Here is a 17884-nt window from a genome sequence, read left to right as displayed (position 1 = left end):
TTTAAAACTAATTTGGTTTTCCTTTTTCTATGTATTTGTTAATAGAAAACAAAATAAACTTTTCTTTTTTCAAACTTATTATTTGTATTTAGAAAAAATTAATGCAAAGAAAAAAAAGCATTGTCGCTTAGTCGGTGGAATAAGCTTTTAGTGGTAAACACAGACGTATTAAATATATTGTTTCAAATATTAAGATACATTTAGAGGGCAAGTTACCAAATCCTTGATAATGTCTTTATTATTAGCATAATAAATTTAAGAGACTGCACAGGATTCTCTTTTACAAAAAGCACTTTAAGAAAAATCTAGTATTTTATAGAATCAATGAAATAAGATTAAATGGTGTTTTGATTTTTAAGAATTCATTGATTGTTTTGAATCCATTTATTTGATTTTGCTTTTTATTCTTGGCCATAATGGTTAAGACATTGGTAGGTGATTTATGGTAGAAGCTTAGGGGAGCAGGGTCTCTTCTCTGGGCCAAGGATAACTACCATCTCAATTTGGGCCCCTGGCATTGTGGATTTTGAGAGAATTTTTGTTTCCAGGGATTTCAGGAAATCCCTACCCATTCATTAGCTTCAAAATATCTAGTATTCAACAAAAATTAGGAGGCATGCAAAGAAACAAAAATATTTGGCCCATATACAGGAAAAATAACAATCAGTAGTATCTGTCCCTAAGGGGGCCAGACATTGGACCTATTAAAGAAGAAAAAGTAGATAAGTTGGACTTCATTAAAATTAAAAACTTTTGTTCATTAAAGAATACTATAAAGAAAATGAAAAGAGAAACCACAGAATTGGAGAAAATAATCTGTAAGTCATATATCTGATAGAGGTCTAATACCCCGAATATAAAGCACTCTTATGACTCAATAAAAAGACAAGTTAAACCCAACCCAAAATCCTACAACTCAATAGCAAGAAAACATATAACCCAGATAAAGATCAGGCAAAGGACCTGAAAAGATATTTCTTCAAGGACGACATAAAAATGGCCAACAGGTATATGAAAGGTGCTCAACATCGTAAAATGATCAAGGAAATGTAAGTAAAAGCCAATTTATCACCTAACATCTATCAGCTATTAGCATAGCTGTTACAAGTTGAGTATCCCTTATCAAAAATGTTTGGGGGACCAGGATTGTTTGATATTTTGGATTTTTATGGATTTTAGAATATTTGCATTATACTTACCAGTTGAGCACCAAAAATCTGAAATGCAGAATGCTCCAATGAGCATTTCCTTTGAGTGTTATATTGGCATTCAAAAATTTTTGGATTTTGAAGCATTTTAGGTTTGGGATTTTTAGATTTGGGATGCTCAACCTGTATCAAAAAGACAAAAGATAACAAGTGTTGGCAAAGGTGTTGAGAAAAGGGAACCCATGTACACTTTTGGTGGGAACTTAGAATGAAGCAGCCATTATGAAAAACAGTATAGATACTCCTAAGGAAAGTAACATATGACCCAGAACTAACATATGACCCAGCAATACCTTTTCTGGATATATACCCAAAAGAGATGAAATCAGCTCATAAAGCTGTCTGCACTCCCATATTCATTGCAGCACTATTCACAATAGCTGAGACATGGAAACAACCTAGGGGTTGCTCAGTGGACAAATAGATAAAGAAGTTGAAATACACACACACACACAGACACACACACACACAGTGGAATATTATTCAGCCATTAAAAAGGAGGAGATCCTGCCATTTGCCACAACATAGGTGAGCCTGGAGGACATTTTGCTAAGTGAAATAAGTCAGACACAGAAAGAAGAATATTACATAATCTCATTTACATGAGGCATCTTTAAAAACAAAGGCAAATATACAGAGATAGAGAATAAAACATTGCCGTAGTGGGAAAAAATGGGTAACTATGGGAGATGATGGATGTGTTCATTTGTTCATTTACAATAATATATAATAACCATTATAATATATATAATAACAATTTCACTACATATCCTCATCTCATGACATCATGTTGTAAATCTTAAATATACACAGTAAAATTTAGTTTTTAAAAAATTGGCAAAGGAGCTGAATAGACACATCTCCAAATAAGACATACAAATGGCCAATGAGTGCAAGAAAGGATGCTTGGTGTCGTTAGTGATTAGGGAAATAGAAATCAAAACCATATGAGATACCATTTCACACCGTCAAGGATGGCTGTAATTTTTTTAAAGACAGGAAATAACTCTATTTGGCGAGGTTGTGGAAAGCTGGAACCCCTGTACATTACTGGTGGGAATTTTAAATGGTGTAGTTACTGTGGAAAACTGGCTTTGACAATTCCTCAAAAAGTTAAAGAGTTACTGTATAACCCAACAGTTCCACTCCTAGTTAAATACTCAAGAGAATTAAAAACATGGCCACATAAAAACTTGTACATAAATGTTCACAGCAACATTACTGATAATATTCAAAAAGTGAAAACTACCTAAATATCCATCCACTGGTGAATGGATAAACAAAATGTGGCATCTCCAAACAATGGAATATTATTCAATTATTAAAAAGGCAGTGAAAATCCTAAAGTCCCTATCCTTCCCTAACACATGAGAAAGATTTTGGTTGTCATTGAAATGAAAAGCTAAAATGAAAACTTGTTTCAAAGACCCTTACGTGTCTTAGGACTCCAGTTTGAGAAACATTTTTTATGGAAATTACCTAGTTCAGATCTTTATTTATCATGTTTTTCCTGTGTGATGCCCTTCATACAACTATTAACTTGGGGATATTTAGCTCTCAGAGTATCCTTCTCACTATATATAAATGCTTCTTTGTGCTAACTGCCTGCTAAGCATTTTAAAATATATTATTAGAAATGTTTGTTAGCTAATTGGCAGGGACTTTTTAAAATTATGCAGTTCTCAGCTAAATCCAAGAAATGAATGACAGATTTCTTATGTAGAAATTTAAATTCAATGGAATTATAAGGCACTGTTCTATTTCTTTAGCCTTCACCTGTTTGGTTTAGTCTGGTACATTTGAACAGAGATAGATGTGGTTTCTAGTTCCTAAAACTACTCTCTAGAGATTGCATAAGATTGGGTATAATTTAGCAACTCTTTTTAAATCAACAGGGTACTTTTACTTAGAAACCTTACCTCTTTTTAAACAGCGATATGCAAATTGGTTTCCTGAAACCAGCATTTATTTTCTTAATGATCCTTATTTAAGTACCCTAACTGCCAAATACAAAGCCATTCCACATAAATACAACTGTAATAGTCTTTCCTCATCAGAAGTTTTACATTGCCCTGTTTATTGTGTTTTGTAAACAGGAAGCAGTTAATACCAGAATCATACTATCAGCAAATTGTGGGTGACTGTCTCATAGCTCTTCAGCTCTTGGCTTTTATTTCAGTAGGCCAGCCTGTCTGGCTGCTGTTGAGTTGTTTGTTGTTTGCTCTCCCTAGCCCCAGAATCTCAGATATAGCAGTTGTGAATCTCCAGCTAGTAGTCTAAGGGTAGTACATATGGGAATCTTGCTTTAGATCCAGAGGTATTTATTACTCAAAATTATTCAATCTGTGAGATTGTATTATTCAGATCATATAACTGCAGCATGGCTTGGGTCTGTAGTACTGTGAAATATCACAGGTTGTTTTTTTACAAAATAGTAGATCTTTACTTTTTCAAAATCAGAATATTCCTAATTTCTAGACCAAGGAGGCAGTTTACTGTTTTTTTCCCATTGAAAGTAAGACAATAAGGATTTCAAGAAAGTTCATGTTTCTCAATTATAAGAAATAATTTCAAAGATTTTAAAAATATTTCAGAAAATATTTAACCATACAAACTTAAATATCTTTGTTTTAGAAATCTTAAATGTTGAATTAGTAAGATAGGTTAATTGTTTTTAATTCATCACCTATTTATTTAGTTTCTCTATCCTTTAGGTATTATGTTAGATATTGGATATACAATAAAAAGATCTAATAACTGGCTTTGAGTTCACAATCCCAAAAGGGAGACAAAATAATTGTAACTTATAGCACATTATAATAAAAAACATAGGCCCAGGATTATTTTGAGAACAAGTAGAATTTCAGATGGATAAATTCTTAGATGGACATAACCTAATTTCATTGGAGGCCGAAAAGATGAGCAGCTAAGGAAACAAAAAATGGCACCTGAACGTGAAGTAAGCGTTAGCTAACTCTTTTCTTTTGAATTGGGCAAATTCTAAAGTCATGTCTTTCAACTTCCTTGTTCAGCATTTTCTTCTGTCTTTTGTTTCTACTTTTGTAGAAAAGTTTAGATTTGATGCTTCATTATTACAAATTTATTGCATTATTTCATTTTTGTACTACTAAATTTTAAAATACATTTTATTTATATGAAATTAAATGACTTCTTTACGTCTGTGATCTTTGGTTAATCTTATTTATGCTTCTGTGAATCTCTACAGGAAAACAAGGTGTATATTTTGTTCCAGTAATACAATGAACTGATTATTTTTATTTTGTGGTTGAGTTTTAGAATGGATGGTAACAAAACCATGTTGGTCTTTTGACTTTGTTTTGTGACGGCTGTTGCAAGTCTGGTATATTTGCCTTGCAAATTTGTTCACATTAAATTGTAAATTTTGCAGAGGCTAACTAGGCTTCTATATTTTCCTTATTGTGTGTTCCTTCCTCTCCAGTCACCCCCATAGAACGTTTAATAAATTGTTTTTTAAGACATTAATCTGTAATGCAGTTCATCTCATTTATCATTAACAGAAATCTGAAATTTAAAAGTGTATCATTTTTTATACATGTTTAATTTGAGGTGACAGTGGGTTATCCAAATGAAAACATCCAGTTAACAAGTGGACATTCAGATACGAAATTACTAAGATGAGAAAGATTGTGGACATTCAGATACCAGATTACTAAGATGAGAAAGATTGTACTTCTTCTTCATAGAGGAAGTCTTAGAATAAAAGTCAAATCCTGTCATCCTTCTGTTGTTAATCCTCCAGTGACTGCCTCAGTCACTGGGACTTAGTCCTTACAATGACTTCTAAGACCTTACATGGTATAGCCTCCCTCCTATTATCTCTCTGACCTCATCACTTACTCCCCCATCCCCCAGTTCTAGCCATGCTCACCTCTTTCATGTTTCTCAAAAAGCAGTTATGCTCCTGCTTTAAGGTCCTTCTACCTCCCCTTGCCAAAAGCACCCTTCCCCATTTATCATTCTCTTGGCTCTCTCCCTTACCCCCTTCTTATCTTTGTTCATATCTCTCACTTTTTCAGTGAATCCTTTCCTAATTACCTTACTTGCTTCCCTTCCACTTCCACATACCTAAGCCTCTGTTTTTGTTTTATTTTTCTCCAGAGCTCTTATCACCTTTTAATATACTGTATAATTTACTTTTTAATTTTATGTGTTGTTGTCTCCATCACAATAGAATGAAACTCAATGAGGACAGTTATTTTGTAAATTTTATTCACTGCTGTTATCTCTAGTGCCTAGAACAGAGGTTGGCGTATGGTAAGAGCTCAGTAAATATTTGTGGCTAATTTAAATTGGTCTGCTCCCACACTGAGATCAATTTAAAGTTTTTTTGGCTAATATTACCTTTTTGTCTAATATTTACCTTTGCTGAGAGCGTGAGATATTACCAAGGATTTTATTTTTAAATTCTTTTCTTGAAGTTGAAACTAAAGTTAACATATATAATCTATATGCTTGTATATACAGATGATATATATAACAATTTTATTTATATGTAGATCATATAGTAATATGTAATACATAATACATGGCATATATAATCTATGAACACTTGATTGGACTGTCATTTAGTAACTCATTCACCAGATCCTATAATAGACTCACACAATAGGTGAGAGCAGATGCAAACTTTATATATTATGTTTAGGAGATTGGATGTTGTCCTATGGGCATTGAGGATTTAGTGAAGGGTTTTAAGTAAGAGATTGACATTATTAGAGACATACACTTGGTAGCCTACTCTGGTGGGTCTGCAGAGGATAAACTTAAGGAGGACAAGACCGGAAACAGGGAGAAGCTATGTGGGAAGCTATTTTAGTAGTCCAGCAAAAGAGTTAAATGAGAACCTGAATTGAGATCTTGGTAAAGGAGAATATGAAGAAAGGATGGATTTTGGAAATATTTAAGAAGTAAAGGCTGGGCGTGGTGGCTCACGCCTGTAATCCCAGCACTTTGGGAGGCTGAGGTGGGCGGATCACTAGGTCAGGAGATCGAGACCATCCTGGCTAACATGGTGAAACCCCGTCTCTACTAAAAATACAAAAAATTAGCCAGGCGTGGTGGCGGGCACCTGTAGTCCCAGCTACTCAGGAGGCTGAGGCAGGAGAATGGCGTGAACCCAGGAGGCGGAGCTTGCAGTGAGCTGAGATCGTGCCATTGCACTCCAGCCTGGACAGAGCGAGACTCCATCTCAAAAAAAAAAAAAAAAAGAAGAAGTAAAAACTGACAAACCTTGGTGTTTGCTTGCATGCAGGATATGAGAGAAGAGGCTAGAATGATTGCAGTGTACCAACTGAGACAAGAAATACATGAGCAGGAAATAGGTTTATAGAGAGACTTTGCCCAAGGACAGGCAGGTAGTGTTTAATCCAGGACTTAAACAAGGTTTTTCTGGCCCCAAAGCCCATGCTGGTTTTTTGTTTTGTTTTGGTTTTGCTTTTATTATTATTTTTAATTGTTGCATAGTAATTGAACATATTTATAGGGTACAGTGTGATACTTTGATACATGTGTACAATGTGTGTGATCAAATCAGAGTAATTAGCATGTCCATCACGTCAGTCATTTTTCATTTCTTCATATTGAGAACATTCAAAATCTACTCTTTTTGCTATTTGAAAATAAATTGTTGTTAATTATAGTTACCTACGATGCTATGGAACACTAGAACTAATTCCTCATATTTAGCTGTACTTTTGGATCTGTTAAACAACCTCTGGCTATCCTCTCCTCCTCACATCCTTCCCAGCCTCTAGTAACCGCTATTCTACTGCCTACTTCTATGAGATTAACTTCTTTAGTTTACACGTGAGTGAGAATATGCAGTATTTGTCCTGTGGCTGGCTTATTTCACCTAGCATAATGCCCTCCAAGTTTGTCCATGTTGCCATGAGTAACAAGATTTCATTCTTTTTTGTGGCTGTCTGGTATTTCATTGTGTATATATACCACATTTTCTTTATCCATGTATCTGTTGATGGACACTTAGTTTGATTTCATATGTTGGCTTATTGTGAATACTGCCACATAAATATTGGAGTGCACATATCTCTTCAACATACTGATTTCATTTCCTTTGGACATATGCATATTTGTAGGATTGCTGTATCAGATATATAGTAGATCTATTTTTAGTTTTTTGGAGAACCTCCATGCTCTTTTCCAAATGGCTACGCTAATTTACATTCCCACTAAAAATGTATAAGAGTTCCCTTTTCTCTTCATTTCTTCCCAGCACGGAAGCCCATCCTTTTAACTACCATGTTGCAGTAGGCAAATCTAGTTGACTCCTTATCAGGGAAATGAGACCTTGAAAATGACATTTAAGCAGGGATGCTTTTGCTGCTGTTTATAGGACAGATTAGAAGTGAGAATGACGAGAATTGAGAAGCAAGGTTAAAGGATCTTGCATTAATCTACAATTAGGTATTTGGTTCCAAATGAGGATTATAACTGTATCTGGGAATGAAGAAGGAGGAGACAATCTTGTTAAGGAAAAATTAGGAGGATCTGAATGCCAGTTAGAAATGAGTAAAAGAGAAAGAAGAATAAAAAATTGTAAAATTATGATCCTAAGAGTTGGAAATTTTCATAAATAGCACTTCCAATATGGAGAAATTGAAAATGTGCCTTTTTGGTTGCATGAAATAGTAAGTTCATGATTAAAATTTTAGGGATTATTTGTACACCAAAAAAATATGACAGTCATTGATCTTCAGAAAAGGGCTAGAAGCAGAGTCAGTTTTAAGACTAGAGAAAAGGGTTTACTCAGACATACCAATTAAAGCCATGTGAGAGATTCTCAGCATTCTTTATAATAAAGTTTTTCAGTATGGCTGCTAACATACAGTGCTGTCGTTTAATAATTTAGAATTTAAGGAAAAGCTAAAGGTTCTCCCATTTAACAAGAATTTTCTTTCCTTTTCTAAGGGTAGATGGAGTAAAAGAGAATGGGGAAGTGTGTTGTTTGGCACTAATAAAATCCAAAAGGTAGTGATGATTGTAAGACCAAGGATAGGATTCTGAGTTTCATTAGAGATTATATGGAGAATAATGGTTGATGAGGGACAGATCAGCAGGGATCTTTAAGTGCAGTCGATAACTGGTGTAACATGTGAGAGACCTGGCTGGCGTGCTAGGGGGAATGACTTTGTGTTCTCTGGGATCTATACCAAGATCCTAACATAGACTAAACATTTGATCTTTGTTGCCTGACTACATAAACAAAAGGTTAGGAGTATAGAACTCAAAGTGTAAAGTACAATTCAAAATCTAAATCTAGGTTATCGCTTTAACTTAATTATATATGTATTATTTATCTTCCTATCAATATAAAATCCCAAACCTTATGCGTGAAAGTTATTTAAAATTCTTTTGAAAAGCAGGTTCTAAATAATAAATGCAAAGAATAATTTCCCTGACTCCAGTTCAACATTCGGCTTTTACATTTACACATGAAAATGATTATTTTCTCTTTGGAAAAAAAAATCTCAGTATCTATTTAATTATTCTAACCATGTTTTCATCCTAATTGGTTGTAACAGTTTCACAAAGGATTATTAATTTTATTTTACAGATGTAGAAAAGAAAGTATAGAAACACTATCTGATGACCTCTGTACTTTTATATAGATCCTGATGTTTTTATGATGGCTGTAATTATCTATTCATTGATATAGCACAATTTTTAGAAATTTTCTAACAGAGGGGAGCTTCCCTACCTTTATTTGGTTGGAAAGGTCATAAGGGTAGATTTCTTACTGTTGTCCTTCCTGTTTAGGTGTGAAGTTTTTCAACATGAGTGGCCTCGGGGACAGTTCATCCGACCCTGCTAACCCAGACTCACATAAGAGGAAAGGATCGCCATGTGACACACTGGCATCAAGGTAGGAACACTCCTCTTAGTCTATTTTTGGCACAGCTGCTTTATTACTTTCACTGCCACTTCAGAGCTTTTGTTTAATCTACTCCAAGTTCATTGGCTTTCTTTGAGTCTTTCATACTCACCATGTTGTCTTCCTTCCCCCAGGGTCTTTGCACATGCTTCTCCCTCAATCCAGCTTGCTTCCTCTTGATTTCCTTTAGTTAACACCTACTCATCCTTCAGATGCCAGCTTAGTCATTACATCCTTAAAGAGAGCCTTCTCTTCCTTCCATAACTGTTAGATCAAGTTCCTCCATTCGTGTATCTGTCTCAGATGTTTTTATAGCCATGATCCATAATTGCAGATTTTTATTAGTGTGATGATTTCATGAATTTCTGGCTTCCCCGCTAGACTCTAAGCTGCCACTTGGTAAAGGACCTTTTCTGTTCTTGCCCATCATTGTATCCTTAGTTCCTAAAACAGTGTGTGGCTTATATATACTAAGAACACAGTAAAGATTTGTCAAATGAATGTATAAATCTATTGTACACCTTTAATTGCTATCTTAGAACATTGTGGCATTAATGGAGCTAAGAAATATCAGGATTTAAAAAAATAATTATGTAGTTAAATATTTGGTTTGTTATAAGGAATATGACCACCTTGAACAGGCTAAAAGAAACCTAATGCTAAGGAGACTCTCACAAATGCCAGATAGAGAAGAAACCTCAAATGCCAAATAGATTTAAATATGCATAGTTATATTCAGTCCTATTAACTTTTGATTAGTATCACATTACATGAATATACCACATTTGAAAAACATGTTTTTCTGCAGATACATTCCCTAGTTGCTCATTTAATATTAGATTAAAAGAGCAGCTGGCTTCCTACCTGAGAGCAGCTTCCTAGAATGAGTGGAGATTTTATTTCACTCATCTTCTAGGATTTAGAGGAAAGTTTTTCAAATTCCACACTATTGATATTTTGTGTCAGATAATTTTTTGTTGTGGGGGAGCTGTCCTGTATTTTGTAGGATGTTTAGCAGTATCCCTGCTTCTACACACCAAATGTCAGTAGCATCTTAGTTGTGACAACCAAAAATGTCTCCAAACATTGCCAAATGTCCCCTGGGGCCAGGGGAAACAAAATCACCTCTAGTTGACAATCACTGATCTAGAGAGTAAAGCTACAGAAGACTTCTGTCCTTGGATTACATGCTGCTTTCTCATGGGAGGAAAAAAGGGAGGATTTTAACAGGAGAATGCCAGGGCTCCAGGCTTGAGAAGGAAAAGTGACTATTTATCTTACTCAGTTCAGAGAGCTGTCATAGAGAGGCAATAACCTGAGTACTCATAATCACAAGTAAGTATCCAGATGCCGGGAGGAATGTTGAGGTCAAGATACAATCTAGAAGTGTGTTGTCAAAAATTAATGCTCTTGTTTTATCTGTGTATAAAGTCAGTCCTTAAAGGGAAAGTTAAGAATAAATAACTATCTTTTACATTCAATTTTTTGTTTGGGGAAATTTTTTAAATATATAAAAGAATATAGGCTAAGAAACTATATCCAACAGAATGTAATTGATAATATTTTATCATATTATTTTGTTAATATTTTATATTTGCATAATCCTGTTTAAAAGTAATACAATATTAACAATTGATTTGTCTGCAGTATTTTAATCTATTTTTAATTATGTGTAAATTTTATATATATGCACACAGGTATCTATGAGCAATATAGAATATTACATTTACATAATTTATATAATACTGTATGTACTTTCTATACTATACTTTTTCAACATGGGTTTTGAGGTTTAAATATGCATAGATATATTCAGTCCTATTAACTTTTGATTAGTATTGCATTACATGAATATACCATGCTTGAAAAATATATTTTTCTACAAATACATTCCCTAGAGATAAACAGCCTGTTATAAATTTTCAATGTTACAGCCAGCCCTGCAGCAAATATCCTCACACATATCTCCTATTTTATACATAAGAGTTTCTTTGGCTGGGCACAGTGGTTCACTCCTGTAATCCCAGCACTTTGGAAGGCCGAGGCAGGTGGATCACCTGAGGTCAGGAGCTTGAGACCAGCCTGGCCAACATGGTGAAAACCTATCTCTATTAAGAAAAAAAAAAAAAAGCCAGGTGTGGTGGCGGGCACCTGTAATCCCAGTTATTCAGAAGGCTGAGGCACACTTGAACCCGGGAGGTGGAGGTTGCAGTGAGCCAAGATAGTGCCACTGCACTCCAGCTTGGACAACAAGAGCAAAACTCCGTCTCAAAAAAAAAAAAAAAAAAAAAAAGAGTTTCTTTAATATCTAGGTAAATTTTTATGTTCACTAGGTAAGTACCACATTTTCAAATAACAGGCATTGAGAATTCCTCTTTTCCCACATTCTTACTATCACTGTTCTCTTCTCATTTTAACACTTTGCCAATCTAATAAGTGTGGGGTTATAGTTTAAAGGGCATTTCCATGATGATTAGATAAACTGATCATCTTTTTTTGGTCTTTTACTCATTTATATTTTCCTTCTTTGTGAATTTCTTGGTTGTATCTTTTGCCCATTTTCCTGCTGGGTTGTTTGTTCTTTTCTTTTTTATTTGTAAGACTTATTTAAAATTTTCTGGTTATTAACCTTTTCTTGTTTATAACTGATGCAAGTATCTTCTCCCAACCTGTTGGTTAACATTATTTATGATGCCTCTTGACATACAGAGCCATAGGTTTTCATGTGTCAAGCTTTTTAGGGTCTTGTTTAATAATTTTTCTTCTACTCTAAGGTTTTAAATGTATTTTTATATGTTTTCTTCTAATACATGTTTAGGGTTTTAATTAATCTGAAATTCATTTTTGTGCATGGTGTAATGTAGGGACCTAATTGTATTTATTGTTTTTCCCAGTTATCAGTAATGACACTACCCTTGACTGTTTTTATTCCATTACCTTTATTATAAATCAAGTTCCTGTATATATAGGGATCTGGTTCTGAGCTTTCTTATGATAATTGCCTTTATATGTGGTGGAACAAGTCATTCTTCTTGGTTATTCTTCAAATCCATCCATTGTGCTGAATCTTCTTATGTGTTTTAATGGTTTATCTGTAGATGGTCTGATGTTTTTGTGTATATAACATCATTACAAATATAAAAGTTTCATATCTTTTTTTCTCTTCTTTAGATATCTTAAAGATAATTATCTTCACATTTGCTTTAAAAATATTTGAAAGTACCATCTCCTTGAGGTTTATAACTGAAATACGGGCTTCAGCTTTAACAAAACGATGTGTTTGATATGGTAAACTAAAAATTCATAATTTTGAAACTGAGTTTATGTATGAATGCCACCTTGTAATGTTTCTGTCTCCCCAAACAGAAGTGAATTTATTAATCATAAAGAGCACCTGTTAGACATCAGGGTATTGCCAGCATTGTGTACAGATCCTTGGATAGGAGAGTTTCTCAGCAACTGTTTGGTGGGGTGAGATATCTCATGTCTTCCTCCTGTTACCTCTTCTCCGTTCATTCATTCTTCTAGGAGAATGAGGATTAAAATGTTAATCTCAAAATTATAGGTAGCTGTGTTTATGCTTGTTGAACATTTCCAATTCAACTCAAGTACATATTAAGTGCCTACTCTTCAGCCTGCACCATTTGCATGATGTTTTAAGGATACAGGTGAAATATGAGACATGTTTCTGTCTTTAGGGAGCTTACAAATCTGGTCATGGCACTCATTCTGCTTCTTAAACTTCTGGGCTCCCCATGTCCCTGAAAATAAATAATCATAATCAAAATGATGATAATAGATAACATTTAATGAGCTAAAAGTATATACCAGGAACTCTGCCAAGCATTTTACATGTATTCTCTTTTTTAATACAAAACCCTGGGAAGTAATGTCATTATCCTAGTTTTACAGATAAGGAAATCGAAGCTTAGAAAAGTTAACTTTCTACTAAGTGACTTGCCCAGGGTTGCATGGCTAGTAAATGACAGGAAGTTTGGGCCTGTGCATTTTGTTTTTTTTTTTCTGTTAACGGACAGGGTCTCATTCTATTGCCCAGGCTGGAGTGGAGCAGCACAGTCATAACTCACTGCAGCCTCCAACTCTTGGGCTCAAGCAATCCTCCCCCCTCAGCCTCCCGAGTAGCTGGGACTACAGGTGCACACCATCACGACTGGCTAATTTTTTTTTCTTTTTTTTTAGAGACAGGGTCTTGTTGTGTTACCCAGGCTGGTCTTGAACTCCTAGCCTCAAGCAATCCTCCTGCCTCTGTCTCCCAAAGTTCTGGGATTACAGATGTGAGCTGCTGTACCCAGCTGAACCTGTGCTTTTAAGCCGTATACCATGCTTTTTATCATGGCATGCAAGATCCCTGTGATCTCATCAGGACCACATCTCTTGCCCTTTTGTTTCTTATCTATAGTTTAGCTATACTGAACTGCTTATAGATTCTTTAACTTGGTATCTTCACTCTTACTTTATACCTTTGAAAAAGCTGTTTTTTTTTCTTTCAGGAAGCCAGCCTCTCCCTACCGCTAAGTTCATGCATCTTGTTCTCTCGGTCTAGATGTACTTCTATAGTATTCTAGTTTGCTGCATAGTATTGTAATGGCCTGTTTTCTTCATTTTCCGACTAATTGGGAGCCACATCTAATTTATTCTTGGATCCTCTAGACACAGTACATGGTTATCTGGCATATAATAAGTATAGGAGTATTTGTTGAGTTAGCTAGTTTGTTGAAGGAAAAAAGGTACACACATGAGAAATTAACTCAGAATAGCATTAGCTAGAAGGTCTGCAATATGAATGATAATAAAAGGGATTCGTAAAGAGAGAAATATAGTTGACCCGGAGTAATAAAGGAAGACTTATTTTCCATTAAGGTAGAATTTTTTTGCCATCTCCAGTTTTGACTTTGAACATATCTGCTCTCATTTTGTCTCCTTGCTTATTGGTTACTTCATTTCATGGTGATTTTTCCTAGTCTCAATCTCAAGTCATTTTATAGACACCTTGACAGTTCATTACTTTTAGCTTCTTGCTTTCTCTATCCCCTCTCTGTCTGCGTGTCCTGCCTGTTCTATCACTTTTTTCTTTTCCTCTATACTGTCTTCAAGTTCTTTGGTTTTACACAAAACTTACCATCAAAAACATATTTGAGAGTTCCACCAAGAGAGTCCAGTTTACTCATGTTGAAATTTAGATCCATGGATTTAAATAGATCATAACTTTAGACTGAATCTACTACATATATCTTATATCAATTAGTTTCTCTAAGGTAAAAGTAGATGTCTTCAAACACTGTCAGGTTGCAGAGCTGAGGTTCTCTAAAACCTTGTATGTATCAAAATGTATGTTACTCATTTTATTCATGCCTTGGTATGTAATTTGTCAAAATATCTTGCTGTATTTTCTTGTGGGAGTTATAAGATACAATTTTAATAACTACAATTGGGAAAATTCCTCAATAATGAAAGACTTAAAAGACAGAAATACGATGGTTACAGTTTTAAAATTTGGTTTTGTTTTGGCATTTGTAATATTTTGTTTTGTGTAGGTAAATACATTTGATTAGTTGATTCTTTTCAACTTACTATATTGTTTTGTGCTATTGTTTTTATAGTCTTTAATATTATTAAGAAAAGTAAATGGGGCTGGGCTTGATAGCTCACGCTTGTAATCCCAACACTTTGGGAGGCTGAGACAGGCGGATCACGAGGTCGAGAGATCGAGACCATCCTGGCCAACACGGTGAAACCCCGTCTCTACTAAAATACAAAAATTAGCCAGGTGTGGTGGCGTGCGCCTGTAGTCCTAGCTACTCGGGAAGCTGAGGCAGAAGAATCGCTTGAACCTAGGAGGCAGAGGTTGCAGTGAGCCGAGATCGCGCCACTGCACTGCAGCCTGGCGTCACAGCGAGATTCCATCTCAAAAAAGAAAAGAAAAGAAAAGTAAATGGTATCTTAATTGTTGCCAATTATGAGCCCTATAGCAACTGATCTTCCCGTCTTCTCTCCTCTTTTTTCTATTGCTTTTATATGTAGCCAAATGATTTTGATTGCTGCTTATGAAACAAAGAGCTACTTGTGACCAGTTCTTCCTATTATATTAGTTTGATGATAACAAAATTTCACAGTCATACTTAACTGTCTTTATATGTGTTATAAAACAAGTTGCCTGATGACTGGGCTAAATAAACCAGGGCTAAAGACTGGAAGGCAAAAATGAATCATAGTCATGCAGTACATTTGGTATATTTTTTTAAAAAGGTGCTACCTGTATGCACTGTTATTCCTTGTTCTCATTATTTTGCTTTAAGATAAATTGTTTGATTTTGTTTATTGCATTTATAGGAACTTACAAATCGTTTTTTTTCTGTCTTTTTAGGAGACAGCCGTATACAGAATACATTGTTCACTGTACCTTCATCTCTAATTATTATTATCCTTCTTATTTTGCTTTTGAATGGATACTTTTTTGATGAGGATCAACTAATGGTTTAATCATAAGAATTAAGAGTTTATCAGCGTTATCGGATTTCTAATTATAACTTGTGAATTCTAGTATCGTCTTCCCTGCTTAATTTGTAACAGTTATTTGAAAATTCAGATTTTTCTATTTCAAGGAGTTATTCATAATATAAAGTAGTTCCAAATGTAACTGGTATATTTATTACTTGTTTGCTTTTAATATCTAGTAATCGTTAGTTGAAAATATTCAAGGTGTATATATGATTGGGGAAATATATCTGTTATAGCAGTCAATTTACTTTATATATTTTAGCCAGAATTGTTTTCTAAACTTTGGTATTTTGTAGTGTCCGCTTTTTAGATGTGAATTTATATCACTTTCTAAATCTGGTTTTATATTTTCAATAAAAATAAAGATCTCACTAAATGTGTAAGCATAGATACTTGATCAGAGAAGGAAATATGGTGATACAAATGTACACTAACTGGATTTTCTTTGTGCAACAGCACTGAAAAGAGGCGCAGGGAGCAAGAAAATAAATATTTAGAAGAACTAGCTGAGTTACTGTCTGCCAACATTAGTGACATTGACAGCTTGAGTGTAAAACCAGACAAATGCAAGATTTTGAAGAAAACAGTCGATCAGATACAGCTAATGAAGAGAATGGAACAAGGTAAAAAAAAAAAAAAAAAAGAAAAAAAACCCATGGCTGTGTGCTTTGTTATTAAGACATTCATAATATGTGATTTTACTTTATTATTATTATTATTATTTTTGTTTTTTGTTTTTTTGAGACAGAGTCTTGCTCTGTTGCCCAGGCTGGAGTGCAGTGGCGCTATCTCGGCTTACTACAAGCTCTGCCTCCCGGGTTCACGCCATTCTCCTGCCTCAGCCTCCCGAGTAGCTGGGACTACAGGTGCCCGCCACCACGCCCGGCTAATTTTTTATATTTTTAGTAGAGATGGGGTTTCACCATGTTAGCCAGGATGGTCTCGATCCCCTGACCTTGTGATCCACCTAACTCGACCTCCCACAGTGCTGGGATTACAGGTGTGAGCCACCGCGCCTGGCCTTTTTTTTTTTTTTTTTTGGAGACAGGGTCCCGCTCTGTCGCCCAGGCTGGAGTGCAATGGTGCAATCTCGGCTCACTGCAAGCTCCACCTCCTGGGTTCACACCATTCTCCTGCCTCAGCCTCCTGAGTAGCTGGGAGTATGGGCGCCTGCCACTATACCTGGCTGATTTTTTTGTATTTTTTTAGTAGAGACGGGGTTTCACCGTGTTAGCCAGGATGGTCTTGATCTCCTGACCTCGTGATCTGCCCGCCTCATCCTCCCAAAGTGCTGGGATTACAGGCGTGAGCCACCGCGCCCGGCCTACTTTTTTATTATTAAGAAATTATATTGAACATTATAATTTTATAAAGAAATGTCTTTGTTAAGATGCTGTTTATTTTAGAAAGTGAACCTGAGAATCTTCTTGTTATAGCAAAGTGTCTTATTAAGTTAACTCAGAAACTGGTTGCTTTAGGAGATTATGGGACTCAGTATCATAGGGGATTGAGTCAGAAGACACAAGTTGTGGAGTTGGACCTGAGGCCCTGGCATAGAGTTCTTTAGGACAGTAACTCCATGAAGGGAAAAATCTCTCCACTTATATGAGGAAGTTTGTTTCTACCTGGGCTCTTCTCTGAAAAAACCCTGATTTTTTTTTTTTTTTTAACATTTGCAGTTTTTTTTTTTTTTTTTTTTTTTTTATTATACTTTAGGGTTTTAGGGTACATGTGCACAATGTGCAGGTTTGTTACATATGTATCCATGTGCCATGTTGATTTCCTGCTGAGATGGAGCCTCACTCTGTCGCAGGCTGGAGTGCAGTGGTGCGATCTCTGCTCACTGCAAGCTCCACCTCCTGGGTTCAAGCAATTCTCCTGCCTCAGCCTCCCGAGTAGGTGGGATTACAAGTGCGCGCTATTATGCCCAGCTAATTTTTGTATTTTTAGTAGAGATGGGGTTTCACCATGTTGGCCAGGCTGGTATATTTTTAAGGTTCATATTTTTACTACCTATATTTACTGGGAACCCCATACCATCAAACTCCTTGGTTGCCTACCAGAAATAAAGGCAAAGCACTTTGAAGAAATAATCCCACAAGCTGGCCCCATGGGAGTGCCACAGAAAAAGTGCTTCTGAGGGTGATTTTACACTGCAAAGTTACTTAACATATGAGGAAATAATCTAGAGTAACAGCACAAATAACAGACAGAAGGACTAACC

The 17884-nt window shown here is 35.4% G+C and overlaps 1 protein-coding gene across 13 annotated transcripts in view; it reads left to right on the top strand.

The window, feature by feature from the left end:
* NCOA1 (nuclear receptor coactivator 1) overlaps positions 1–17884 on the top strand; it is a 285404-nt gene that overhangs the window by 161792 nt on the left and 105728 nt on the right. For 11 of the 13 annotated variants that reach the window (XM_063623906.1, XM_055253870.2, XM_055253874.2 and 8 more), the window contains 2 exons: positions 9027–9132; positions 16117–16283. In XM_063623906.1, coding sequence (XP_063479976.1) covers positions 9044–9132; positions 16117–16283 — 256 coding nt within the window. In that variant the 5' untranslated portion in view covers positions 9027–9043. The other 2 variants (XM_063623908.1, XM_063623909.1) reach the window with 2 other exon arrangements.

This window comes from Symphalangus syndactylus, chromosome 18 (genome assembly GCF_028878055.3).
Source record: "Symphalangus syndactylus isolate Jambi chromosome 18, NHGRI_mSymSyn1-v2.1_pri, whole genome shotgun sequence".
Lineage (NCBI taxonomy): Eukaryota > Metazoa > Chordata > Mammalia > Primates > Hylobatidae > Symphalangus > Symphalangus syndactylus.
This window is presented reverse-complemented; position numbering and strand designations above follow the sequence as displayed.